The 26,902-nt window shown below is 48.8% G+C and overlaps 1 protein-coding gene across 1 annotated transcript in view; it reads right to left on the bottom strand.

Annotated features, from left to right (window-relative positions):
- The window catches only part of NUAK1 (NUAK family kinase 1), a 60,420-nt gene that overhangs the window by 10,810 nt on the left and 22,708 nt on the right, over nt 1-26,902 (bottom strand). Inside the window, exons 2-4 of the mRNA XM_004589582.2 lie at nt 23,536-23,656; nt 6,267-6,418; nt 2,242-2,307 (exon numbers count right to left, since the gene is read on the bottom strand). Coding sequence (XP_004589639.2) covers nt 2,242-2,307; nt 6,267-6,418; nt 23,536-23,656 — 339 coding nt within the window. The remainder of the gene's footprint in view (nt 1-2,241; nt 2,308-6,266; nt 6,419-23,535; nt 23,657-26,902) is intronic.

Here is a 26,902-nt window from a genome sequence, read left to right as displayed (position 1 = left end):
CATTGTCGCCTGCACAATTGCTTTCAGAATTGTAACCATTCTTCCCCTCATTGGGGAATTCTGTGACTTGCCAGGAAGCTATGCGCCTTATCACTTCTGGGACTACATCATGGGACCAAGAGGTCATACTGTACTGCAGAACCCAATCCCCAGGCAGCAGACTCACATTCCAGGCCTTGTAAAGATTACATTTCCTTTTGAGAGCTCTGGGGGCAGGTGGCAGGAAGAATCTAGACAGAAAATGAACAAGGTCAACGACATACACCCTTAGAAGGTCAAGACCCCAGCACCTTCAGAGCAGCTGAGTTTGGGTTCGGTTCCCTCACCATTGCCAGCCACTTGAGCAGGTTCCTGGTAATAGCAACACGCACTGACTGTTCTGAACATAACATTGTCTAGAAGTTCTACATTTGCCACTGCACGCAGTAACTGCTCAGCAAAGATTCACTGAAGAAATAAATTAAAAAGAATAATTCACCCCAGGGACAGGAACTGGTATCCTGAAACCAAACAGTTAGGTGAGAGTTGCAAATTCACACCCAGGTTATCCAGTTCCAGACTTACTGCTCCTAACCTTGACTCACCTGCATACGATGCTTGGCAGGTTATAAATCAAAGCACAGACAAGCTCTCTTCTAGTCCTCCAAGTGAGTCTGAGGGCATTTCATAGTGCAGGGGTTTTCTCAATGGCAAGCTCGTAACAACTCGTATGACCCAGAGTTTGATAACTCTAGCCAGGGCTCCTTCTACCACAATCCAGCCACATATGGAGAGAGACGCTAAGATTTCACTTTCTATCCTACAGAGAGCTGTTTTGATCATCCATCCATCTATCCATCCATCCATCCATCCCCACAGACTACTCAGAAATACATGGCTAAAGCCTTCAAGCAAGGGAGGTCACCAGCACACAGTTCCCAGAGTCCCCTCAAAGGACGGCTGTGACTAAAGGTTGTGTTCACACTATTCCAACAGAACCCAGACACCACATCAGCTTGTTTCATCACACACCCAACCCTCAACCAACAGCAACTGCAACCAGAACAACAGGGGAAGACAGAAGACCATTCCCAAGCTTTGTCTGGGGACCAGGGGATAAGCCACGGACGTCACAAGCAGTCAATGGGAGGTCTCCCATGGACACTTGGGAGTGCTAAGGCTGTTTCATAACGAAACTCATGCAGGGAGCTCCGTTTATTTTGAAACCAAATTTGCTTATTTTGCAGACGTGATCAAAAGGACATTGGAAATGTTCCCCAGGATGCACTTGAACCCTGTGGGACACAACAGCTTTCTCCAACACCCGCAGCAGCCAGCAATAATACTCTCCCTCCAAGGAAAGCCCATGGCTTGCTGTTTCCCAGCAGTACACAGTATCCTCACCATCCCACGGCTGACTTCAGAGGGTGGGAGTGCTGGGAGTGACAGAATAAAATAGCTATGGCGCAGGTGTCCACTCTAAAATACTCGGAATTGGTTGGGACGATATTCTGCTAGCTCTGTCTTCAGACCAGAGATGGTCTCCCCAAGAAACCGTTGAATTTACCTGGACAATAAGATGCTGAACTCTATGCTTGGTATACACTTGTAATGAAAGAATCTTGACTGAATTTGAACTGCAATACTGCAACAAGGTGGAGGAATCCACCATGGGGGAGGGTACAGGAAGGGGTTGGGGGAATCCCAGAGCCTATGAAACTATGTCACATAATGCAACGTAATTAATAATAAATAAAATAAAATAAAATACTCTGGAACACAGGTATAAAATCAAGCATGGCACTTTGAACTTGGGCTGGTGGGTCAGAGACCCTCAGTTCCACAACTTACTAAGGTATTTAACTGTTCTTTGCCTCCATTTTCTCTGTGAAATAAAGCAAATGGCAGTATCCATCTCCCAGGGTGAGTGCGAAGATAGAATTTAGTGACAGTGGACAAGTGTGAGGCGAAACACACAGGAAATGGACCGTGTGTGGGAAATATTCTTGTGCGGACACTTAGACTGGGAGCCTCCTGATGGCAGCGGCTGCAGCCCAGACACCTTGATACAGTGGAAAATATCTGGTATGCAGCAGGGTGTTAATAAATGCTTACTGAACTTCATCATCTGAACTGAGCTGACAGCCAGAGCAAGAGGGACGCCCCATGTCGGCGGCCAGGCCTCAGCGGGCGCAGTCCCTGTCTGGCTGCGAAGCCCGCCCCCCCCTCCTCGTGTCTCAGGCCTCGAGGCCAGAGCTTTACCTTAATGTTGCAGTTGTCGTCCAACAGTATATTTTCCAGCTTCAAGTCCCGGTGGACCACGCCATTCTGAAAGGAGAAGACAAAGAGGAAGCTGACTGGGGCGGCTGGGGTGAGAGCATGGGAGAGAAAAGAGGAGGGGGAGACCAGGTTAGGAAGGGGTGAGAGCGCCAGCCTGGTGGTCTGCAGCCCCATCCTTGAGGGCTGCCCTAGCTCACTATCATGCCTCATCCCCCAACACATACACACACACACACCCGCTTTCCCTCCCCCTGAGGCCAGTGACCCAGCCGGGACAGAAGAGCATTAGTCACTTGCTGTGTGGTTAAGGGAAAAATGACTGGAATCCATTCTCCCCCAGAGCCCGTAAAGCAGCAGGGGGATTCTGTGTTGGAACGCAGTTGTACTGTGTGAAAGCAACCTAATCCTCCCGCGGCAGCAGCGGCAGAGGCAGCGGCGTTTCACCGCATCTGTCTGGGATGCGATTCCCAGAGAAAGCGGAGCTGCACCTTCCTGCTACTGACACGTGCTAGCAGCCTCCCGGCCCAGCTGTCTATGTGTCTGCCTGCCTGCCCACCTCCCCTGGCCAGAAAGTGACCTTATTCCAAACCAGGAAACTGCAACTGACCTGCATCTGGCCTGAGGCCAGCAGGGTATTTCGGAAGTGACCTGAAGGCAGGACTCCAAAAGTCCCCCTCTCCGGCTCAGGGCCCTCCACCCAGAGTCCGAGCTGGGTGAAAGGCGAATGGGGGGGTAGGCCAATGAGAGACGGTGGCCCCTGGCCTCACCAAGGCAGGTGGGTGCCACCGTGTGATTTTTCAATTCAGGCAACTGTGGGTATAGCTGGACGCTGGACTTTGGGAACAGGCAGGCAGCCAAGCCGAAAGGTACACAGGCCAAGTCATGAGCCCAACAAGCTGTTAGTCAATACACGCAGCACAACAGCCAGCCTCCTATTTACACTGAGACCTAATTATCTTGCAGGCCCAATGGGCATGAGAAGGGCAGTAGGACTGCAAAGCCGGCCATTTGGGAGTGGGCAGACGAACAGGAGTGCGCTCTGGACATCCTTCAGCACAGAGGGCAACGGCTGTGGAAGCTACGCTTTTGAACAAACCAACCGGCTAGGAATTCCATGTCTTTCATTCAAGATTCCTTTCATTCCACGTCTATGTGTTTACAACTGGGTCTGTATTGTTTATTTTCTTTTCCATCTGACAGTTCCTAGTGTCTCCCAAACACTGGCTGGAGGGAAAGTGAGAGACAGAGAGAAACAGAAAGAGACAGACAGAGGAAAAGGTGTGTTTCTGCTGTGCTTTTCTAATGCAAGCCTCTGTGGAACTGTTTTGAATTCAGAAACGCACAAAACTTAGTCTTGATCAAACACAAGGAACACAAGCACCTGACTTCATCCAGTTTTGTCTTAGCAGAAGTTTGGTCCATCTTGTTATATTCTTGCTTCTTTTAAGATTTGTTTTTATTTGAAAGGCAGTCCCAAAGAGGAGAGACAGAGATCTTCCATTTGCTGGTTCACTCCTCAAATAGCCACAACAGTTAGTGCTGAGCCAAACTGAAATCAGGAGCCAGGAGACTCTTCAAGGTATGTCACACGGGTGAAAGGCCCAAGGACTTAAGCCGTCCTCCACTGCTTTCCCAGGCCACAAGCAGAGAGTTGAATTGGAAATGGAGCAGCTGGGACATGAACCATCGCCTTTATGAAATGCTGATGCAGCAGACAGAAGCTTAGGCTATTACACCACAGTGCTAGACACAAGACTTACTTACTTTAAAGGCAAAGCAACAGAGAGAGAGAAGGCGAGACAGATCTCCCATCACTGATTCATTCCCCAAATGGCCTCAAACAGCAAGGGTTGCAACCAGGCTAACACCAAGAGTTACAGCTCCATCTGGGTCACCCACATGACTGGCAGGGGCCCAAACACTTGGGTCATCCTCCTCTTACCAACTTCCCAAGAGCATCAACAGGTAGGTGGATGGGAGGGGGAGCAGCGAGGACTGGAATTGGCAAGTGGTAACTTGACCTGTTGTGCCACAGTGTCAGCCCTAGACTGCTGATTTTACAATAAAATGGAATAGGTCTAAAACAGCACCCTTCATGCAGGAGCAAGTGTTCAGGTGCTCCCAATAATGAAAATACAATCTGCAGTGCTTGAAGGTGGTACCTGGTAACTGAGTACAGAAGACTGCACTGCCTGGATCAGGAATGCCTCTTGAGTCAGCTAAGAGTGGTCAACTAAAGTTCACAGGGATTCAGGCCCGGGGGTTGGGGACCCAGGCACAAGCATCTTTTCCTGACTGCCACAGCCACTCTGAAATGTACAGAACAGAACAGCTCCCTAAAGGCCTCGCAGTGCCTCAATGTGGATGAAGGAACTGATGCTATTGAAGATGGCGTTTTGAAACTGAGTCGTACGGTCCTAAAGTGAACAACCTCCGTGGGGATGACAGTTCTGGGTACAAGGCTGAATGCAACATACATCGATCATGGCTAAAAGGAACACAGGTCTGGAGAGACGAACTGCAGAGACCTGGGATGGGTACATTACTGTTGTGATAGGAGCCCATCCCAGCAGGGAAGATGCAATCAAGGGAGTGAGCAGGCAGGTGAAGAAGGGTACCCTGCTCACAGCAAAGTTCCAGACCTTCCACCTGGCGAGCCCACTTCTGCAGTGTCCCTTCCAGACAAGGCTCAGAGGAGAGGAAGGTACTCATGCATAAAGATGTTGACCACGATGCATCATGACCAGAAAGGAAGAGCAGCCTAACAGGGCCACAGCCAGCAACTGGGGGCAGGTGTCGGGGGGCGGGGTGGAAGGGAGTCTAGATTAAAATATCAAACAGAAAAGGTAAGACACAAACTGTGTGCACCGAGGGCTCTAACTAGACCCTGAAATCGAAATAGGTCAATGGTGGGAAAACCAGTGACTTCCCAACACCACCTGAGATGCTGTTGATGGTAAGATAGGAATGTTGGTGTCTTGGTTTTGCCAAACACATCACAGTTGTGTACAATGTTACTATGAGGGGAACGGTGACAACTCTCTACCTTTGAAACTCTTCTGCACATATGAAACCATTCAACATAAAAAATGCAAATTGAGGGGCCAGTGCATTGGCACAATAGGCTGATCCTCCACCTGTAGCATTAATATCCCAAATGGGTACCACTTCATGTCCCAGTTGTTTCACTTCTCATCCAACTTCCTGCTTGTGCCCTGGGAAGGCAATGGAGGATGGCTCAGGCCCTTAGACCCCTGTACCCACATGGAAGACCCAAAATAGGTTCCTGTTTCGTGGCTTTGGATCAGCTCGGCTCCATCCATTGAGGCCATCTGGCAAGTGAACCAGCAGATGGAGGACTTTGCTGTTATCTTTCCTACTCTGTCTGTAAAAATCTGCCTTTCACAAAATACTACTACTAATAATAGAAATTTAAATTGAAAAATAAACATACTTAGGTCAGAACTGTGGAATAGTAAACTAAGCCTCTGCCTGCTGCACCAGCATCCCATATTGGTGCCAGTTTGTATCCCAGCTACTCCACTTTCCATCCAGCTCCCTGCTCACGTTCTGGGAAAGCAGCACAGGATAGCCCAAGTCCTTGAGACCCTGCACACATGTGGCAGACCCAGAAGAAGTTCCTGGCTCCTGGCTTCCACTCAGCTTAGCTCTGGCCCCTGCAGCCATAAAGCAGTGAATCAAAGATTCTCTGTGTATGTTTTGTGTGTTTGTCTTCTCTACAACTCTGCCTGTCTTTCAAATAAAACTAAGACAGGTCCTAGAAGGAGAAGGAGGAAGAAGAAAAAGAAGGAACACAAGGAGAAGGAGGAAGACTAGAACGAAACAAGTGAAAAGCTGGGACTGTGGGTGACGGCAGCTGCCCTTCCTCGGGTTTGTCAGTGTTCCCTATATCCTACAGTGAGCAGGTGCCACTCTTGTAACAGGAAGAGTTGTGCAGGACTAGAAAAGCCATGAAGGGGCAGAGCTGCCAGTCAGGTGCAGGATACCTTGTGACAGTAGTGCACGGCGGAGACGATCTGCCGGAAGAAGTGCCTGGTCTCCCGGTCGCTGAGGCGCCGCCGCTCGCTGATGTAATCATACAGTTCTCCTTTGCTGGCATACTCCATGATGATCACAATCTTGTCTTTGTTCTCGAACACTGTGGAGGGAGCAGCCATCAACAAATGCTCAGTCTGTGCAGTAAAGCTCACTAAGGACTAGACAGGGAGTGACAGGTGGAGATGTCACGGAGGGAGGAGCAAGGATACCCACCGGCAGGGACACAGGAGGGCAGGGACACAGGAGGGCCTATTTGATGCCAAGAGTGCTAAGACAGGTTCCCCCAGCTCTTGTTCCCGAACACACCTTTGTATTGTTAAAGGACCCCTGCCCTGCTCCCTCCACCAAGCTCCCTCCACCAGACTAGCTCCCCGTAGACCACTTCATGGATAATAACAGACACAACCACCACTTAGCAACCATTCGCCAAGGACCAGGTCCCTGAACTTCAAAGGTCTACCCTGCCCCACCATCCTGCCCCGAGATAGGGATACAATCTGGGCATCTCTTTGCTCTAAACTTTGCAGACTTTCCAGCTCATTCAAAGAAAACCCGATGGTTCCTAAAGTGATCCAGCAAGCCCTGCATCATCCCAGGGATCTCCTTGGCCTGGTGAAACAACCACTCTGTTTTCACGCATTCTCTCTCTCCTACTCAAACGTAAACGAGAGTGGGTCTAGTTCACTCTCAGATAAACCCCAGCACCTGGCAGAAACTCAGTGAAACCAGTGACTCCAACTTCCTGAATGCTTTCTGAATAAAACAGCTAATGATGACTCGCACTCACCATGCACAAGGGTTCGCAGAAGCTTTTGAGTACCTGACAGACACTGACTCATTGAAATCCCACAATGATCAGGGACATTTCTGTCATGTTCACATTTGGAAAACAAGAAACCACAGGTGCTGGTGGTTAAGAACCCTGAACACCCTCAGGTTGCTTCCCTCTGAAGACTCAGAGATGCATCCAGTGTGGGTCAGGCCACAGCCGGGGGGGCTTGCTAGGGTCCCCCTGGGCTCCTCCAATGGGGACCTTTGCTCTTTACTCAGCCTCCCCAGCACCCCAGGAGTGCTTCTCCTCCCCAAGCTCTGACAGTGAAGTTCTAAGTCAGGGTGCGAGACAGTCATCCAGCGGCCACACCACAAGGAAGGGAAGCCACAGGGATAAGGCTCTAGGTCCTTTGCACCACCCCACCCCAAATTTCCCCACTGCTACCTGTTTCGTCCTCTGGGACTCCACCTACGATGTCTCTGCAGCAAAGACAAAATCAATACCAATCCTTTTGAAATCTCTCCCTTCTGAGAGTCCATGGGTTTGGAAACCTCCCTGAAGAGCCCCCACCTGCCTCCATCCATTCCATCAGTCTCTCTTCTTCTAGGCCTCCCATGCGCCCTATGGCAGAACTGTGGTTGCTTCGCAGCATCTCACACTCAACCACATCACTCTTCCCCCTCCAGGTTCCTCCGTCTGCTGTAAGCCTCACCTGCCACTACCAGCCAAAGTAGCCACAACTCATCAGTCAAGACTTAACCCAGAGGGGGTTTCCACTTTCACACTGTGGGCATTTATTTGCTAGTTCATCTCTCCACCTCCTTGACCTGGAAACAGAGAACTTAAAAAACAAGAACAACAAAAATTCACCATGCCATTCTGGAATCCGCTTCTCCTGGAGCAGCCTCTTCCTGCCTCTCACTTGTCCTCTCTGAGCTCGGTTTAGTCAAGTATAAAGAGTATATCCTATGAGTTCAGCTCTCTTCAGAAGCAAGGTGTTAAATGCTTAATGGGAACAAGCATTTCATAATTATTATTGTTGCTGGTATTGATATTATTGGTCAACCCCTCTCCCCGCCCCAGAGCCTAGCACCAAGCCACACACATTCATTGAACAACTGAGTTGAACTTGAGCCTGCCCTGGGCCTGGGGCCCTGTCCTCCCACGCCTTGTTACTGGCTGCTAGAAGCCCAGGCCCCTCCAGTTCCTTCTTGGCTCCTTCAAGTCCAGCCAAACCTTTCTGATAAAATGCAGGGCGGGGAGAGAGCTGGTAGGAAGCATGAGGAGGAGGAGGAGGAGGAAGAGGATAGAACAGCCAGATAAAGTTGGCTGCTCCGGCGTCTACTGGCCTCGGTGTGCCCTGCGGCTGGGGCGCCCGCCAGGACTCCAGCCTACGATGCACTTTTCATTAACAATCAGCTTTGAGAGCTGGCAGAGCTGCATCAAGAGGCATGGCTCACACTCCCAGAGAGCGACGGAGTGACCTGCAAGGCTTTCTAATTTTAAAGTGGGGAGGAGGCAGAATGAGAGCAAGTACCTGCACAGGAAAGTCAACAACAAGCCCTGCAGAGGACTCCTGAGAGGCCACCAGAAGGCATGAGTCCCGTGCCTCCAGCGGTCAGAGGGCTGCTCTGGTGCCCGCGTTCTTCTCTTTGTAACACACTGGTCTGGTACCACGGAGACATGAATGCACTTCAGTTTGATAATAGCTCAATAGGACAAATAGTTCCCCAAGCCCCTCAGTAAGTCCGACCGACCCTCACTCTCGTCCCCTCACTGACTGCCGTGGGAAGGTACTGAGGAGTCGCTCCACCCCGCACACTCCCTGCGAGATATCCTGGAGAAAGGCAGGGTTCCATGAGCAGACATAGGAAATAATGCTGGGGAATGAGTGTCCATGGACAATGTACATTCCACAGTGTCCTGCTGGCTTACTGGGCCACCTCAGTATTCCTACTGCTACCCAGAATGCCAGGGGAACACTGGATTGAATGATATGAGATTTGAGTGATAAAACCAGCCTCGTATTGTCATGGGCAGGGCCGGTCAGCAGGGCAGCTGGATCAGAGAACTACCCCAAGTGGGCCAGATCTGGCTCTGGGTCACCATCCCCCACTCTGTAGGCTGGCCCTCGGCTACTGTATTCCTCTTCAGCTTACATCGATCATCCAGTTCCACTGTCTGCTGGAGGCAGCTACAGGGGACCGGTGAGCTGGTGGTGGGTTTAGTGCTGTCCGCATGGGGCCTTGGCCCATGCTTAATGAACAGAAGTTCCTCTCCTAATGGCCACATCTGCCTCTTGGGCAGCTCTGGCCCAACAGAACCCTGCCTTGCTCTCTCCCCGCCAGCATGGCTCTTTAAAACATGCTGTGGCTGCTGCAGGCTCACAGGAAGGGACTTTAGACACCGTTCATTATTTTTCCAGAATAGCCCAGGATTTATAACATACAAGAGCAAGGCCTTGGGAATTAGTCCTAAAAAATGACCGGTTTCCGCACCCTTGACCTCCCCGCTCCCCACCGGCTCCTTGCCCATGGTTAAGGTCACTATCAGAGAGGTGATAGGAATGCTCCTGGCCTTTCTTCTAGCAAAATCGGTTGCTTCCCCCTGGGCATTTTTACAACCCGTTATTTATAAACCCAGAAATCTTGTCTGTGTTTATATTATTAGTCACCAAGCAAAAGCTTATTTTCCACCAGTTGGGAAGGGTTTCCTTTCTGAAAAATGAAAGCCTGGCTCTCTTGGCCAGACAGTTTTACCCAGAAGCCCAGTGGCTCCAGAATGGGAAGAAAAACTCTGGACTTCGACATGCCAGGCCTACCAGGAAAACGCAAGTCCTAAATAGAAACCGGGCTCAGGCGCAGCCAGCCCACAGCAGCGGGGCCAGGGTCAGGGCGTGCACAGCCTGCCTTCTAGAATAGCAGCCAAGTTTTATGAAACACCTACTATGGGACAGCTGTGGGGATGGACACAAGACTTGACCAGGTTTAAAAGGAGGAAGAAAGCCAGACAAGATAGAAGGGGTGGCATGCGGAAGGTGCCTGGGACAGAAACAGGAGCACTTCTAGCAGCTGGCAGGTGCCCAGGAAGAAGGGAAGAGCAGAAAGAGGCCTCTGAAAAAACGCCAAGGCCTTGAATGCCCACCCAGAGCATTGAGCAATCGGAGGGCAGTCAGCCAGGCAGTCAGACTCTGTGGAGAACAACCCCAGAGCTGGGAACAGGCACCCAGGATCTGGCTCTGTGAGACCAGGGCTTTCTTCTTTCTAGAGATGGAGCTCTCCACCCCTCCTACAGAATCAACAAGTATGGAATGGCTGTTGTATGCCATGAATGAAAACACTCAGTCTTCACCACAATCCTGAGAAATAAGCACAAGTTCAATATTCCACATCAGAACTGTTTCAGATGTGGGACTCTGAAAACTACAAAGATAGTTCAAAGAGCTTACAGGACAATAGGACTCTGGAGCAGGTGTGGTGTCATGGGGACTAAGATGCCACTTTGGGCATCCCATATCGGGACACTCGGCTGTGAGTCTGACAAGCCCTGCTAATACTGTGCATCCTGGTTCAAGCGGCTGGCTCCCTGCCACTCACATGGAAGACCTGGATGGAGTTCAGTTTCCAAACTTCCCTGGATGTGGCAGATTTGGGGGGATGAAACAGCAGATCAAACATCTCTCTCTGCTTTCCAAGAAAATTAAAATAAATATTTCTTTGTAGCTAAGTTTATTTTGTTGCCAAAAATCTTTGAAATCCATGCATCATTATTTCACAATATAGATTTTCCACAAACTTTTTGAAGTGCTCTTAGATTAGCATATACATAGTGATGTATCTTGGGGATGGGACCCAACCATAAATACAAAATTCACTTACATTTCACATAAAATTATAAGTTTGTCCTGATGGTAATGTTAACCAATATTTGTCATAATTTGGTAGATGAAACAAAATTTTGTAGTATGCAAGTTTCTGTTGTAGTATTGCTCGAAAAGTTTGGGGTTTTGGAGTATTTCAGATTTTGAGATCAAGAACGATCGGACCTGTATCAATGGTATTTCCACTTTATCAACAAAGAGCCAGCACTCAAATCAAGAAAATGCTGCTTGAACGCTATAACCACCCTCTTTGTTCCCTCATCCTGCTACAACCACCCAAGGACATAAAGGAAGAAGTTAAGTTCATGAGTATATGAATATAAGCCAAGAGCACAGATCAGTTTTGCTGAGTTAAAAAAAAACACTGGAATCAGGTGGAATATATTTTCTTGTTTCTGGCTTTATCAGCCCAATGCTGTCTGTGAGGGTAGAACACGATACTCTGCCAGGTCCAAGTGTGTTCTGCATCAGCGCCTCAGACTTCTCCAGTGTGTGACTGTAGCACGGCTTACTCATCCATTCTACTGCTAAGAGATGTTCTCATCAGAGGGTCAGCAATAACACTGTACCTGTGCATGTCCATGCGCACGGCATTGGGTAGACACTCAGAGAAGATCAGATCCCAAACCCACGCAGCTAAAAGCCTGGGTGCTCACCATGCTCTCCACCACCCTCTTCCACCATCAATTACTCTCCTTGTATTTTACTTACTGAAAATTCCCTTTCCTTAAACAAAGCAAACCTCACTGCCTTTTCTTCTATATTTTTTAACTGAAGATTTGTTTTAATTAGTTGAAGGACAGAGTGACACACAGAGTGACACACAGCAAGACACAGAGAGGAAGCAAGAGAGAGAATTTTGTATCCACTGGTTCACTCTCCAAATGTCCAAATGGCAATAAGGCCAGGGCTGGGCCAGTTCACAGCCAGGAGACCAAAACTCTGGGTCTCCCATATGGGCGGCAGAGGCCCAAGCTCTGGGGCCAGCTTGCACTACCTTCCCAGGTGCAATCAACAGGGAGCTGGATCAGAAACAGAGGAGCCAGGATTCAAATGTTGGCATTAGAACCTGCAGCTTAACCCACTGGGCTGCAACACCAATGCCCCTGCCTCTCCTGAAAATGCATTTTGATGAGCTTCTCTGAAGTGTTCATCTGAACACTTTGCTGCATGTGAAAGTGGATTAAAATGCAGCAAAAGGCCTGGTCTTTGTCCTCATGGAGCTGTTAGGGCCAGCCAGTGGATACACATCAACCAATTCAAGAGCCAGCCTGTGTCCACTGACACTGTAAGTGCCCAGGGGCTCGGGAGGAAGACCCATGAGGTAAGCCTGAATGGGGCTGAAAAGCCTCTTGCAGAAACCAGGCTCGGACCTGAACCAACCCAGAGTGAGCCGGTTGGGCGCTGACAAGCTGATTTGGCCATCGCTGCTGTATCTCTTAATACTCAAAGTCTCTCCCTCTCTCTCCTGTCCCACACAAGTGCCTTCCTGCCTCCCAGACACCAACTTGAATTGTTTTTCCTTGTTTCCTGTTTATTTTCCCTTTCAAGGAAGAGTAGGAAAATGGTTTCCATGGCAACAGCTGCTTCTCCAACATTCATCCTGAATTTCATCAGATGTTCAATTTGGCGATCCGATTCTGCCTTCTGACTGCCTACCTTTCACGACCATACTTACCCAACTCTAATGGCTCCCTCCTGGCGCCCTTGAGGTTAATAACACAACTTGTCTAAATGCCTGTTATAAAATCAGTGCTCTGACCTGGGAGCAATGCTGAACTGATGAGTGAGGAGATCTTGGGGTTTTAACCACAGCCTGGCCATCATGGAGCCAAACCCATTAGACTAAAGGAGGAAAGTGAGTTGGGAGGCAAAGGGAAGGGGGTTGAGGGATCGGTTCCATAGGATACTCCAGACAAACAGAAGTTTCTGGAACAGGGAAGATGGCAGTCTCTCTCTGGCTTACGTGTAATCTCCAAGGAGGAGAACTAGTTTGCTGGTTTTAAACAAAAAGGCCAGAATACTCTTCATGCCTTGGCCTTCCGTCAACTCCATCTCCTCCACTGGTTCCAGGAAGTCATTGCTATGATGCTGCTTCCCCATGCAGAAGTGTTTTCATGTCCAAGGGACTTGTTTCTTATTCAGAAATGGGAGTGTCTTCCCTTAGAGAGAACTGCTCGCAACCCATGTAGCTGGTTTCATCAATACAAGATTCAGTCTTCACAAGTTTCCTCCCCCAGAACTAACCTTCAGATCCTGCATGGGCCCATGGCTTCACCAAGCTGCCCTCTGATCCCTTTGAGTCTGAAAGCTCAGGGCAGTGGGGTGAGAAAAGTAAATGAGCCTGGCAGCTCCCATGTTGCCAAGGGTTTGGTCAGAGGTGAGTCAGTGATGTTTCCTAGCTTGGACAAGGGAAGGCTTTGCTTTTTTTAAATTCATGCATTGTCTTTCTTTATCCCAAACATTTCTAGAAGTTGACTGGCATGCCAAGGGGAGCCACAGCCAACCAGGACACCCACTGAGGACAAGGAGGGCAGGCAGAAAGAACTGCTAAGAGCTTCTGCTGGGGGTTGGGGGGGGAAATGATGGTTCAGTTGGCTAATCCTTTGTCTGCATGTGCTGGCATCCCATGTGGCCACTGGTTCATGTCCTGGTTGCTCCACTTCCCATCCAGCTCCATGCTTATGACTGGGTAAAGCAGTGGAGAAGGGCCCAAAGTATTAGGACCCTGCACCCGCATGAGAGACATGGAAGAAGCTCCTAGCTAGGATCAACTCAGTTCAGGTTGTTATGGCCATTTAGGCAGTGAACCAGCAGGTGGAAGATCTTTCTGTCTCTCCTCCTCTCTGTAACTCTTTCTAATAAAAATAAATAAATCTTTAAAAAAAAAAAGGTGGGAGAGGAAGGAAGGAATTGAGAGAGGGAGGGATGGATGGAGGCAGAGTGAGCAGATGCTACCTGCACAAAGTTCTACCAAGACCCATCTGTTTGTCCCTGCTGAGATGCCTAGTGCTATCTGGGGATACAATATCAAATCTTAGGGAGGAGGGAAACTGGGCCAAGGTAGAGAAGAGAGTTGGGTGGGAAAGGGACTGGAGGACACCCAGATGGACTCTACCTTCCTTCTACAACCATCCCTGGTGGGAAAGGGCCACCTCACAGAAACCAGGTAGCGCTATTCAGGTGGATGGGGCTCCATCATTCATCATCTTACTTAATACTTAATCAACTAACCACTCTAACCAACATGAATATTCATCTATATTATTAACTTAATAATCATACACAGCACATATATTCCATAATCGTACATAGACTAGCACACCCAGACTGACTTTACACCCACCACAACATGACTATCCCCTTCCCCCAGGGGTCTCTTAATCTATCATCCTCCATGAAACCAGCAACCTGCCCAATACGGATCCCTCTGCTTGCTCTGCGCCCATACCACTTGGGGGTCGCTAGACTGAAACTATAACTGACATCTGGTTCTTACTTCAGGGCTATAACATCTAAAATTGCCCACATGTTCCCCTTAAATAAGACATTTCGATGGACTCATGACTAATCAACCCATGCTCACACATAACTGTGGTGTCAGGCATTTGGTAATTTTTGGAGGGGTATGCTTGGACTCACCATGGCCATGGTGGGCCATAAATCAGACGTAAAATCGTAACAGAGCACCCCCCGTGATGTGGCCCACAGCCTCCCTGATCATGCCACCCCTTGGTCCTCCTCCACTTTCGGGTCACATATACAGTCACAATTCTGAACCCAAGAGCCCTTGACTAACAACCAGAGTGTCCCACAACAACCCCAGGTGGAGGTTGTGCCATCTAACCAGGGTGGGAAAGCTAGGACAGGGGTTAGCACACCACCGGTTGCAGCCCCTGCAGGATGCACTGTGGGAGGCTCAGCCATCAGAAAGAGCATCTTGTCAATGCTGAATTCCTGCCAGCCTCATGGGCAACACAGGGCAAACTTAGGTCCTACCAAGTAGCAGTGGGGTATGGGAGTCAGCCTTTCTGGATTTCAGGTTCTATATCCATGAGGTCTTAGCTTCTACCTGTGTCCTCACTCTGAGGACTGACACAGCATGCGGCAGCAAGTACATAGAGGGGCACTCCCAGTTACATAAGCCAGACAGGCTGGGCTTTGGAAAGGAGAATAAATGAAAGGAAGGACTGCAGAGAGAGATAGGCAGTACCCACACATGCACCTGCCTCTTCCCTCCAGGTCTATATGCGTGTGACAGGAGGGGCTGAGAGCATGGTGGGTACAGGAAATTGATGCTCACACACATTATGTGATCCATCCTCATGCCAGGGGGGAAATAAACCTGCTTGCCTTAACTTGGGTCTGTTGTTCAGTCCCTGGCTCTGTTTCAAGCACGCATGTCAACCTCAAAGCCATCTCTACCAGATAAGCTCACTTAGAAAGTACGGGGAGGTGGGAGTGGGCACGTGGCCAAACAGTTGTGCCATTTCATGGGATCCTCCCATATCCCACATGCCATCCTATACCAGACTGCTCGGTTTCAGATCGCAGCCAGGCTTCCTGCTAATGTGCACACTGGGAGGCAGTAAGCAACTGGCTCAAATCCTTGGGTCCCTGCCACTCACATGGGAGACCCGGATTGAGTTGCCACCAACTAGCCTAGACCTGACTATTGCAGGCATTTGAGCAGTAAACCAGATGGGAGCACATTCTCCCCAGCCCCCCACCTCTCTCTCTCTCTTTCTCTCTCTCTCTCCCCACCTTGCAAATGAACCAAAATAAGTAAGTAAAAAGGGTGCTGGCTCATGAAAGGGAGAAGGAAGCGTGGTGCCCCAAACCAAAAGTCCTGGACTGTGCAAGTTCAAAGTTACAGGTCATCTGATTCAGCTCTCCCTGTTACTATCCAATGCTCCCCACCACTGTGGTACATGACCAGGGTATTCTCAATACCCTTCCCAAAAGCACACTGCTCACCACCCAAGTCAATCAGTTCATTTCAAAAGACCCTATGCTATATTGCAACAAGCTTTCTTCTTTTTTAAAAAGTAGCTGTGAGTACAAGTGGCATTATTTAAGGTGCTAGAAAACACTGAATTGCAGGAAGTCCAGTAGGGTGAGGCAAGACAGCCAGGGAGTAGCACTGGCTTCCAGTTGTTTTATTTCTAATCTCCAGCCTCTAGAAAAATGACTTGGGTGTAATCGAATGAAAACAATGAAAATAATGCCCTTGAATGTCAAATAGCCAACTGCAGAGGAAACCCACTGGAACCGTGGCAGAGTTGGGTTCATACCTCTGGTGCTGTGCCACATCCAAGGGAGAGTCCTTCCCGCAGACACAAGGCCTGCACATGGAACCGCTGAATCTGGGTCCTACCAGATAACGCTCCACAGTCTGCCTTTGGTTTACAACAGTGAACATGAGCGACATGCGAAACTTGGTCAAGTTCAGCCAATTGCTACTTCCTGAGGTGCTACATCCCTGATGAGGGCAGCAAGCCAATGGCCAGGTAAGTACACTCAAGCCCATGGGTGTTACCTGGGGGTGATGGCTGCTGGCCATGTGCTCTCCTCTGCAACGAGGCAACTGAGCCTCTGAGAACTGGATCCAATCTAAGTCTACTTGAACTGGGAATTAGACACTCAGCCTCCTAGAACCGTAGTATCTTCTAGTTAAACATATGCATGACTAAGCAAGCACTTGAATGGCCACAGACCTTGTAAAGATCAATTGAGCCAACCCAAGCCTAGGTCGGGTCTTGCTTTTCTGTCTTCCTGCCTGAGCACCCTGGATGAGGAGCACTGAGCCTGAGCAGGGGAAGCCACACTGCACCCAAATAACAGCTCCTGCTGAACTTTGCACCCTTCCAGAAGGAGCTTCCCTGCTCCAGTAGTTCTCAACCTTGAGCCTGCACTGGGGTCATGCACAGGGGGGCCTATCACACACATGGAGGGGCCTCACTCCCAGGGTCTGTTCAGGAGGCATGATCCGACAGTACCCAATGTTGGTTTTGGCTTCTCCATGGACGCTCTCTTTGGTTTCTCCTCTGCTCTTCGGGATGTATGGGGCAGCGGTTTTCAGGAGGCAAGAGGGAGAGCCCTTCTGCAGTGCCATCTAATGAGTCCCAAGCAACTTCACAGGGCAGGGATTTATAGGGGCAGGAATTCAGAAAATATTTGAGAAGAGCAGGATTTCGGGTCAGGGGACGATATCCAAGGAGGAGTGTTTGTCTATTTCATTCTGTTGGATTTACATCTGAGAAACTCTTCCACAGACAACAGGTTACAGCTAGCAACTGTTCCCTGGGCTTTCTGCTTTGGCCCAGAAGGCTGAGCTCATCCCTACCTAACACCACACAAATGATAAAAGGGTCTGGACTCTGCTCAGAGTGTCATAATGTACAGGTTCAAGAAAGAGATGCAATCTTGCCTGGCCAGGAAGAGAGATTTTATTTTAATGCAAAGGCATTATTCAAAAACAAAAAAAAGGCACAGGCAGAGCCCCGCCCCTTCCACGCCCCCTTGCTTTTGTTTTCACCACCGGGACTACTGGCAGATGGGAAGGCCCAGGTTCCCTGGAGGGCTGGGCAGCAGAGAACCATCTCCTGAAATGAGCCATCTGGGCACTTTTGCACATTGGGTCCCCTACACTTTCAAAGGCGAACCCCAAGTGAGACAAGGTGCCTTTGATGTCTGAACTCAGTCCTGAAATCAGAGACTCAAGCAAAAAGGAAAAAAAAAGTGTTTTTCTCTCTTCCATCCTGGGCAGCGCTGTTGAAAGCTCCAGCAGCCACTTCCTTTTTGGCTGTTTTTCCCATGTTGTCAATTACCTCCCTGCTGAGAGAATGAAATTCCTCTGACTAGAAACAGGGGTCCATCTCTGGCGCGGGGATGTCTTTCTTTCCTCCTGTTTAGGCTACCCCTGGCCTCGCACCTTCTACAGACACCGTGCATGCGTCATCTTTTATTGACTTAGCATGATGAGCCGGCTATGGTTTGTGTTTGCAGGACTGACAAATTTGAGGGTTAATCACCTTCACCCCACGGGGTCACCAGCAGACTTAACCCCAAGGCCCAGCTCAAGGAAGACACAGCAGAATGGAGTTATTTTGGAGATTTACTGAAGAGCGAGCTGACTCACTGAAGTCACCACTTTTATGGGCCTGTGAGGACTGGGCACTCCACTGAAATAACTCCCATTTTCCGGGTGGTCCACAGTTTAGAATAACGCTTGACTTCTGAGTTTACGGGATTGGAGTCCCCAGCTTTCTTCCACAGGTGCTGGCTGAAATGTTTGCTGAGTTAATGCTGCCTGATTTGTCACACAGCTACCCCCGTGAAGGCATGGGGTGAACTTCCCCCCGTGAGGCACCGCTGCAGACCGCACAGTATGGGCTTCGGCGGGTCCCTGCCTGAGCCCACTTCTCACTCAGTCTGCCCTCTGCCAGCAGGTGTAACCTCGGAACCAGGTTTTGCCTCCACGTGGAATTCTCCTTACCATAAAATGGGAATGATATGAATCATTCATATTTCACACAGACAAGGAATTCATTATGCCAGGGCACTTTGCAAGGTTCATGAACAAACAGAACCAAGGAGCAGATGTTGGGCCCAGTGGTTAGGATGACACCTGGGATGCCCATGGCCCACACCCATGCACCTGGCCTTGAGTCCCTTGCTCCACTTGTGAGTCCAGGCTTGCAGCTGATGTGTGCTCTCAGAGGCTCAGCTGCTGCTCAAGGACCTGCATCCCCGACACCCACACGGGAGACCCAGACTTCAGCCTGAGCTAGCACTGTCGCTGCAGGCATTTGAGGACTAAACCAGAGAATGGAAGATCTCTTTCTTTGTCTTTCAAATAAATCGACTTTTAAAAAAAATCACTTTCTCAAAACTCCCTGAGCTCAAAAATCTGTCAGAGGGCCTTCCCTAAATACCATGTTGCTAACTCTCTGTGTCCTGGCCTTGGTTCTCATGCCCAGGAGAGATGGCCGATCAGCATCAGATTTCCGGTGTCTCGCAGAGGGCCTGGCTCTCGGTAGGCGCTCCGGCAGCCCTTTTGCAATGAATGGATCCCCCTTCTTCAAAGCCTGTATTCCCACATCTCCACTGAGTGCAGCCCCTACAAGGTACCTTCTCCTCAAAGAAACCCCCAAGCCCCTCATACACAGAGCTCAGCACATCTTTGCTTTGTCATGTTGCTGCTGTTGTCACTGTGGCCGCTGATGCGGCTTTTTTTTTTTTTTTAATTATAAAGATCCTTGCTGAAGCAGAAATTCTAAAATTCTTTAATAGCTTCTATACACTTGGCTGATATCCAAACAGCCACTTAGGAGGCACTGAGTTCTCACTAAGCAAATGAATGTGTGTCTTCACTCTATTAAGGCTTTTGCTCAACCTGCCACCCAGCAGCTTCCAGATGGAAAGTGCCCCACCCCTTCTGGGAGTGACAGGGAGAACTCAACCACTCGGAACCCCATCCCCAGCCACTGCTCTGTCCCAGGGCTGCAACTGGGACAGCAAGATCAAAACAGAAAGAGCCCATGCTGCCACAGGGGCTACAGGGCCAGCCAAACAAGCCAGGAGATCAGGAACTCAGAGCTGTGGCATGCTAGAAGAAAAAATTAAACAGAGTCGGGAGCGCTGTGTGTCATACCCACCACAAGGAACAGCACCCAGCATAAGAAACAAGATTGCAAACCCCTGTCAAAGCAGGCTGAAGCCCCAGTCCCTGGCACCTTAGATTCTGATCCTATGTGTAACAGCTCCTCTGTAACTATGCGAATAGCATGAGCCCAAATCCAACAGAATCTGCACCTGTATGAGAAGAGGAAATGTGCACACAGGCTGGTAGAACACAGGCATATGGGCAGGCCCAGAAACCCGCAGGGACTGACATCTCATGCTCAGACCTCCATCCTCCAGCATCACAAGGAAATACATGCTTGAGCAGCCAGCCTGCGCTCCACCAGCCCCAGCCGACGCATCCACCCAGCAAGTCGTCAATCTTCTGCTAGAGCCTCCCAACTGCCAAACAGGAGCCACAGGCTTTGCCTGCAGCAGCTTGCAGGCCCATGGGGAAGGCACACGAAAGACTGTGAAAAGTTCTACAGATAGCACCAGGACTGCTGATCCAACTCACTCAGAGCTACATGTCGGGGGTCCTGCGCATTATGGGAGTCCCTAGAGAGAGGGGATTGGAGCCCTAGCATTTGCCTGCTCCGGATCCCCAGAAGGGAGGAGAGCAGCCTTCCTCCACAGTTATTTCATGGGAGTGGGAGGAACAGAACTTGCGTGGGAGAAGGAAAAGGGAACAGAACAGAAACTGCCGACCTCTAAGAAATTCAAAGCAAAAACAAGGCCATGCTTAAGTCCTGGAGAGTTTTCTCCATAAAAACAGCATGTTGGATTTGAAATGTGCACTACAGGTCCCAGAACACTTGATAGCAGTAAACCTACTTCAACCTGCTGAGGTCAGGAATTGCTCTCAAAATCTGATAAAAGCCTTGCTTCCAAAATAATAATAATAACAATTACTCCATGTACCTGGCACATAAAATATCATATCCCTCAGATATGTTCCTAGAACTTTCTGCAGCAATGATGTATATTGCCACTCTTGGGTACCGTGGCCACCGGCCTCATGTGGCTGCTGAGCATCTGAGATGAGTGAGGCGAGCAGGACTCAAGAACTGGGCTTTCCGTTGTCTGATTTGAATTCATTTGAAATGAAATCTCCACCCATGGTTTGCCAAGTCTGTATGGGATCGTGTGGTTACACTGCCCACTGCCCACTACCCACTGCCCTAGAGGAGTTGTGGCTCCTTCGGCAGTGTCCTCATGAATAGACCCGCAGTCAAGAATCCCCACAGTGACAAATCAATCCGAGGATGGTCACCGTGGAGCCCACCAAGTTGGGATATCCTGTCACTGAATCCTATCAGCAGTGCCACTGAGAGAGGGAGGTAGCATCATTCCACTTCACAGGCTCAGTTACTGAGGCACTTGGAGGCCCACCACCTTGCCCAGGGTCTCACCTAGTCCACAAGCAAGGATCTGAGACCAAACCCAAGACTGACCAACATGAGAACTCCAGCTCGTGCCTGACTCCTTGACACCTGCTGGAATGATTTCATGAATGCAGGCCCATACTCCTTCCTTTCCCAAGACCTCAAGAGAAATGACTTCCACTCCCGAAAAGAACTCCCACTGGATCTGACTTGACCTTGTAATGGGATACTCTTCCATCGGGTTCACCTCTGACCTCTTTGGAGGGGAATGGATCCCATGCCCCATTTGCCCTGCGCACTCCCAAAGTCAGAAAGGGCACAAGTACTAACCAAGGAGTTGGATTTCAGCTGCTGTAGACCGCAGCATACTGGGAAGAAATTTCTTCTTCCTTGCTGGAGAAGATTTCCACTCTGGGCCGAGGAATCCCCAAACACAGTAGTGTGCTCCGAGCCCAGGATTCACCGTGGTGCATGCTGGGCAGGGCAGCTCATCCATATCACCCTAACCTCAGGATGTTGTGGTAGCTAGGCCACCTGAGCAAAAATGCTCAGAATTTAGGGATTTCTTGCAAAATGCAATTTCCTCCTGAATTTCTATTATGACTTATTTCTAGCATCTAGAAATTCCCTCAGGTTGCCAGGCATATTCAGATTTGCTTGATCAGCCTGGAACTCTACTCTGGCCAATTCTTCCCTAAAATGTCTCCTTCAGGGTCCAGGCTGGTAGCCATAAATCTCCAAGGCGGCCGCCTCTGCCCTCAGGCCCCCACGATGCCTGAACATGCTGCCTACATGACTCCTCACTGCTTTTCCACAAGGCCTGGCGTTTGGGATCAGCGTCATACTCATCTTGAAACCCCTAGCCTCCGTGAAGAGAGTGCTTAGCAGGAAGTGGGTGCTCAGGAGGCCATGGTCCTCAAAGTTTCTAAAACATAAGTTTTTGGAGCCTCCACTGCTCTCCCCAGGCTGCTGGTTCTGCAGGTCCTGAGGGAGGCCTCAGAGTTCACATTTCTTGCATTTCTCATACTCTCAAGGGATGTTGCTGTTTTTGGCAGAGAGACAAATCAGTGCAAAATAAAACTGTGTGTGGAATGATAGGATGAGTTAAAAATTTCCCTTAAAAATCCCCCAAGGTCTCCCAACACGAGCTTTCAAAAGATCAGGAGAAAAGAGATGATCAATATTTACTTCTAGATAAGAAGCAAAAATAGAAGGAGGGAAAAAGAATGGAAAAATAGACTAGAGAACCAAACGAAACAAAACTAAAAATGTCAGAAATGTTTTAGTGTCACCATCTGACGTCCTTTTAATCCTGTCTGATAACTTGTTATGATCAGAACAGAAATTAAAGACAGATTTATTTTTCTCACTCCATCGTGTGTGTGTGTGTGTGCGTGTGTGTGTGTGTGTGTGTGTGTGTGTATTCAGGGAAAATGCTTAGAGTCAGCAAGTCCAAGATTAGGAATTTTTCATAAGGAAGTAATCAAAATGAATACCAAAATGATGCCCAAGGAAGGTCCCTGAAGCTCTGTTTATTACAGCAAGAAATTTGGAACAACCTAAGTGTTGGGCAAAAAGACTAAGATTCAACAAACTATGGTATGTTCACAAATTAAATACTATAATCTTTTAAAAGGTCTTTACAAGGAATATTTATGGACATAGGAAGAGATGCATGATACAACAAATGAAAAAAAAAGCCAGCCAAAATAACTAAAACCGTGTCAGTAGTATCATTCAGCTCTGTATAAAAACCACACATAGATAAAAAGAAATAGAAGAAGACCAGATATGATGGAGCTATTTATCAAACTGGGACAAACAGAATTATTTTCTTAATTTTAACTTTTGTATTTAAGTCATTTCTGTAATAAACACATACTGCTTGTATAATTTCTTTACAAGATACTAAAAAAAAAAAACTTCAGGATGGAGGCTGGAGGGAATGGCCCTATTTTCCATTTCTTCCTAGCAAGGACTGAAGAGCTGAAAGGCAGCCCAGTGATTTGGGTGTTTTCCCACCCGGCCATCTCATCAACGACTCTAGTTTGGAATCTACTTGCAAACTATCAGCTGCACCAACCTCCCGTCCTGGTGCTTAGCGCACCTGCTCCAAGCAAAGCCCAAGCGCCTGATTTTGAACAATTCTTCACTTTACCATCACATGATCAGCCCTGGAGGATGGCTTTTACCACAGATCCACTGTGCCTTGGTCATTCCATGAAAATGTCCATTTTCCAGAAACCATGGACTGTCTATCTCACAGACTAGCTATCAAGCAGGCAGGTTGCTTAGCAACCACTGAGAAACTGAGAAGCCGGAACGTGGCACCCGCCAGTGATGTTTTATGACCCAAATGAGCCACACTACATGTGTCTGGCTGCATTCAAGGTAACCAAATCAGAGATAACACCCAGCTATTTTTTGCATAATGAGGGAAAATACTTGGCTCCCACTCAAAAGGGCAATTACCTAAAAGTCTTGGCAGTCTCCATGGTATGAGAAATGGGAACTGATAGGGAGGTGAAAAAACATAAAATAAAATAATCACTGACCTTCATAAATACTGATGATATGAGGATGGCTGAGGGATGACATGATCTCAATCTCTCGTCTGATGTGAACCATGTCTTGGTCATCCTTAATTTTGTCCTTACGAATGGATTTTATAGCAACCTGTAAAGTCAGGAAATGAAATGTTACTCAGAGAACTAAACAGATGCAAATCAGCCATCGGAGGAGTTTGGAAAATAAATACAGATGTTACTTGTTGGCAAGACCCACAAAAACCAAAACAAAGCTTCAAAATACCCCCTGTCTTTCATTTCTAGCAATAACACCCTTCTTCCAGCAACACAAAACATCAGGTTTTTAACAACCTAAGGTTTCTGCTCTTTTTTTTTTTCAGTAGGAAAGAGGCTGCTTGACATGGTCAGATTCATTTACTCTAGGAATCTTGATCCTTTGAACAAAGCAAAAAGGCAAGCTTGACTTTCAGCATGTTCATTCAATGTAGTCAGGTGACATCTGTACCACTCCACTCCACGTGCAGCCACTGCAGCAGTGACCCAGAACAGAGCAGTCTGTGTGGCCAACCCCAACACCAGCACAGCTTCAGGCCTCGTGTTTGAAGATGCCCCCACTCATGCCAAATCCTTCCTGTGTTCCTCTACAGGCCCATCCATCTCCAATGGCACACGACATGACAGAAAGACTCCTCTAGAGACAAGTGGAGTAAAACGAAGGCAGTGACTGACAGTCCAGCTCCCTGCCCAACCCCCGTGGAATACAAAACTCCATGCCAACATTGTCAATGAATCCAAACTGTCCAGAACTGCCAGGGCCAACACACAGAGCCACTACTCCAAGGAAAAACATAAACCCAGGCATCAAGCAGCAACAGAAATCTAATAAGGAAAAGTATATTGGCCAATGGAGGCATCTTTGCTCAGAACAAGCTGGTTGCTAATTTAATCTATCATGGATAGCAAGGAGTTCACCAACCACCATGCCTCCTACTCAGGAAACCTGCAAGGGCCCCTCCCCAACTGGTCCTCTTGTGACCTCAACTCTCACCTAAGTGAAAAAAAAAAAAACACTGAATTCTCTGGACAGAAACATCTTAGCAGCAGCAGCAGCAGCAGCCCATTATCACACCTTAACCATCTGGTCAAGGTCAACCGGTCAACCTCAGCCAGTGCATGCACAGTTCTTGACCCTTGCTAGTTCTCCCCACTGACCACTGAAAACACAAATCTCTCTAAAGTACAAGACTGTAAAAAATCCATGCAAAATGGAATTGACTAATAAGTTTATGTGCATACAGAAAAAATTGGGAAGCCATTCACTCATGGTTTCTATCACGAACCTTTTTTGACCATTTCTGAAGATCCCACATAGGCAGGAACTTCAAAAATGTTGCATCCATATCGATTTAACCTTCTAATCCCATTTTTCTACAAACTTTGAAAAGCACTTTGCAGAGAATTGTGTTGAAAAGGGAGAGACCACCTGAGTTAATAAATAGCATGATTAAGAGGATTTGGTTTTGGTTTTTTGTTGTTGTTAGTGGTGGTGGTGGTGGTGTCCTAGCACCATGTACCATCCAGGAATAGACACAGTGGGTAACGATCACAGAAGGTCTGCCTGCCAACCCAGGGCAGGTCCCACCCTTCTTCCTTAGACCAAGGACAGACACACGGATCAGGCAGGCTGCCAGGCCCCATGCAGCGCCACTCAGTGCATTCAAGAAGAGCCACCCTGCTGACGTCACACGGCAATGCTCTGCCTGTCGTCTGAGGATAGCCTGCCATCCTGGGAACTTGTTCTTGGCGGAAGCAGACAGTGAACACACACACAGGCCAAGGAGGATGTGGGTGGCTGTTGGACTCGCTCCTACATTCCTCCATAAACTCAAGTCAGGCCAAGGGTAGAACCCTCCCCTCCGATTATGCAGCAAGCTGAACTTGGCCTCAGGAAGGCCTCGCTGTCAAATTACAATAAGAATAAAATCTTTCACCAGTCAGGGTAGTGACATTCTGTGGAGGGGGAAGAAATAAGCCCTCCTGTCAGCAAGAGGTCAAGGGTCCCGTGGACCATTGCCAGGGTATGCTGCCAGCTGGATCTGGAAAGACAAAGTGCCCATATTGCGCTAAAACCCCTCCAGGGCTCCCTCGATGAGGACAGCCACAGTGGCCAGCCCTCCACAAAGGCTGTCCTCCACCTACATCGAATCTGTTGCCAAAAGCACCCAGAGACAGCTCACAGGGAACCCCCACATCAAAGGGGGTGACAGGAAGTCCGAAGGAAGTCGACATCACTTAGAACCAAACCACCAATGTCAAGACCAGAGGGAAGGCAGAGCAGGTAATGGAAACCAAGAAAATAACAGCCATGGTAATGACAATAACTGCCAGTCATTGGAGCACTTTGTGTGTGGTCCCATGCTAAGTGTGTTGCACACCCTGAGTATTTGCATCTTTCTTCTTCAACACCTCAGTTGCCTCCCACCCCTTTAGGAGGATCCTCGCTTGCCAACCCCCTGTAGCTGATCCAGCCACTCCCCTTCCTCGGCATCCTTCCCATGTCATCTTTTTAAGACATCTCACAGCAACAGAAATGATCTTTCTTTGCGCATTTACTGCATTTGCAGCCGGCATGTGTAGGCCACAGGGAGGTTAGGGATGGTGGTCTTCTGTTGCAAGGCTGCTAAGACATAAAGGGGCTTTGCCAAAGTAGCTCCTTGTAGGACCATGTGCTTCCCAAGGCTGGGCATCACACACTGAGGCCAGTGCACAGGGAGGCACTGCAGCTGGGGGGCTGGCTTTGAGTACAGGTTACAACTGTTCTCCAGCTGTGTGAACGTGGGTAGGTTACATAACCTCTCTGCCTCAGTTTCCAAACGTTGCAAGTAGAGAAATCACAGTGGCTACCTCATGGGTGAATCTGTGAAGATTCTAGTGGGGGCTGGAAAACTGCTCTGTGAAGTATCAGCCATTTCTAACCCAAAAAGTGCCACAGGGAGAACCCTGCTTTTCTGCCTCAGAGCAAAGCTGAGCTACCCCTGGTTCCTCCAGGCATAGCATCAGAGTGTGGCAGTCCCAAGCAGGGCAATCAGTTTTCTTCTCAAAGAACACAAGGATGACTGGGATGCCCATCCTTGGTCTGCAAGTTACAAATTCATCTCAAATATCAGCAAGCCTTAAACAGCTGGGCTTACCATGGTGACCATGCCACCTGCATCCAAGGGCAAACACCTGACATACCATTCCTCCTATCTCCTTATCATGGCCATTCCATTTAGATCCCGAAGTCTCCCTAAGGGTACCTACTTCAGCCTTTCTGAATTTTGACAATCTACCACATCCCAGGCCCGCTCAACGAGGCCACATAGGACAGACTCTAACCCAGCCTTGAAAGGGA

Source organism: Ochotona princeps, chromosome 15 (assembly GCF_030435755.1).
Source record: "Ochotona princeps isolate mOchPri1 chromosome 15, mOchPri1.hap1, whole genome shotgun sequence".
In the NCBI taxonomy this organism is placed as follows: domain Eukaryota; kingdom Metazoa; phylum Chordata; class Mammalia; order Lagomorpha; family Ochotonidae; genus Ochotona; species Ochotona princeps.
This window is presented reverse-complemented; position numbering and strand designations above follow the sequence as displayed.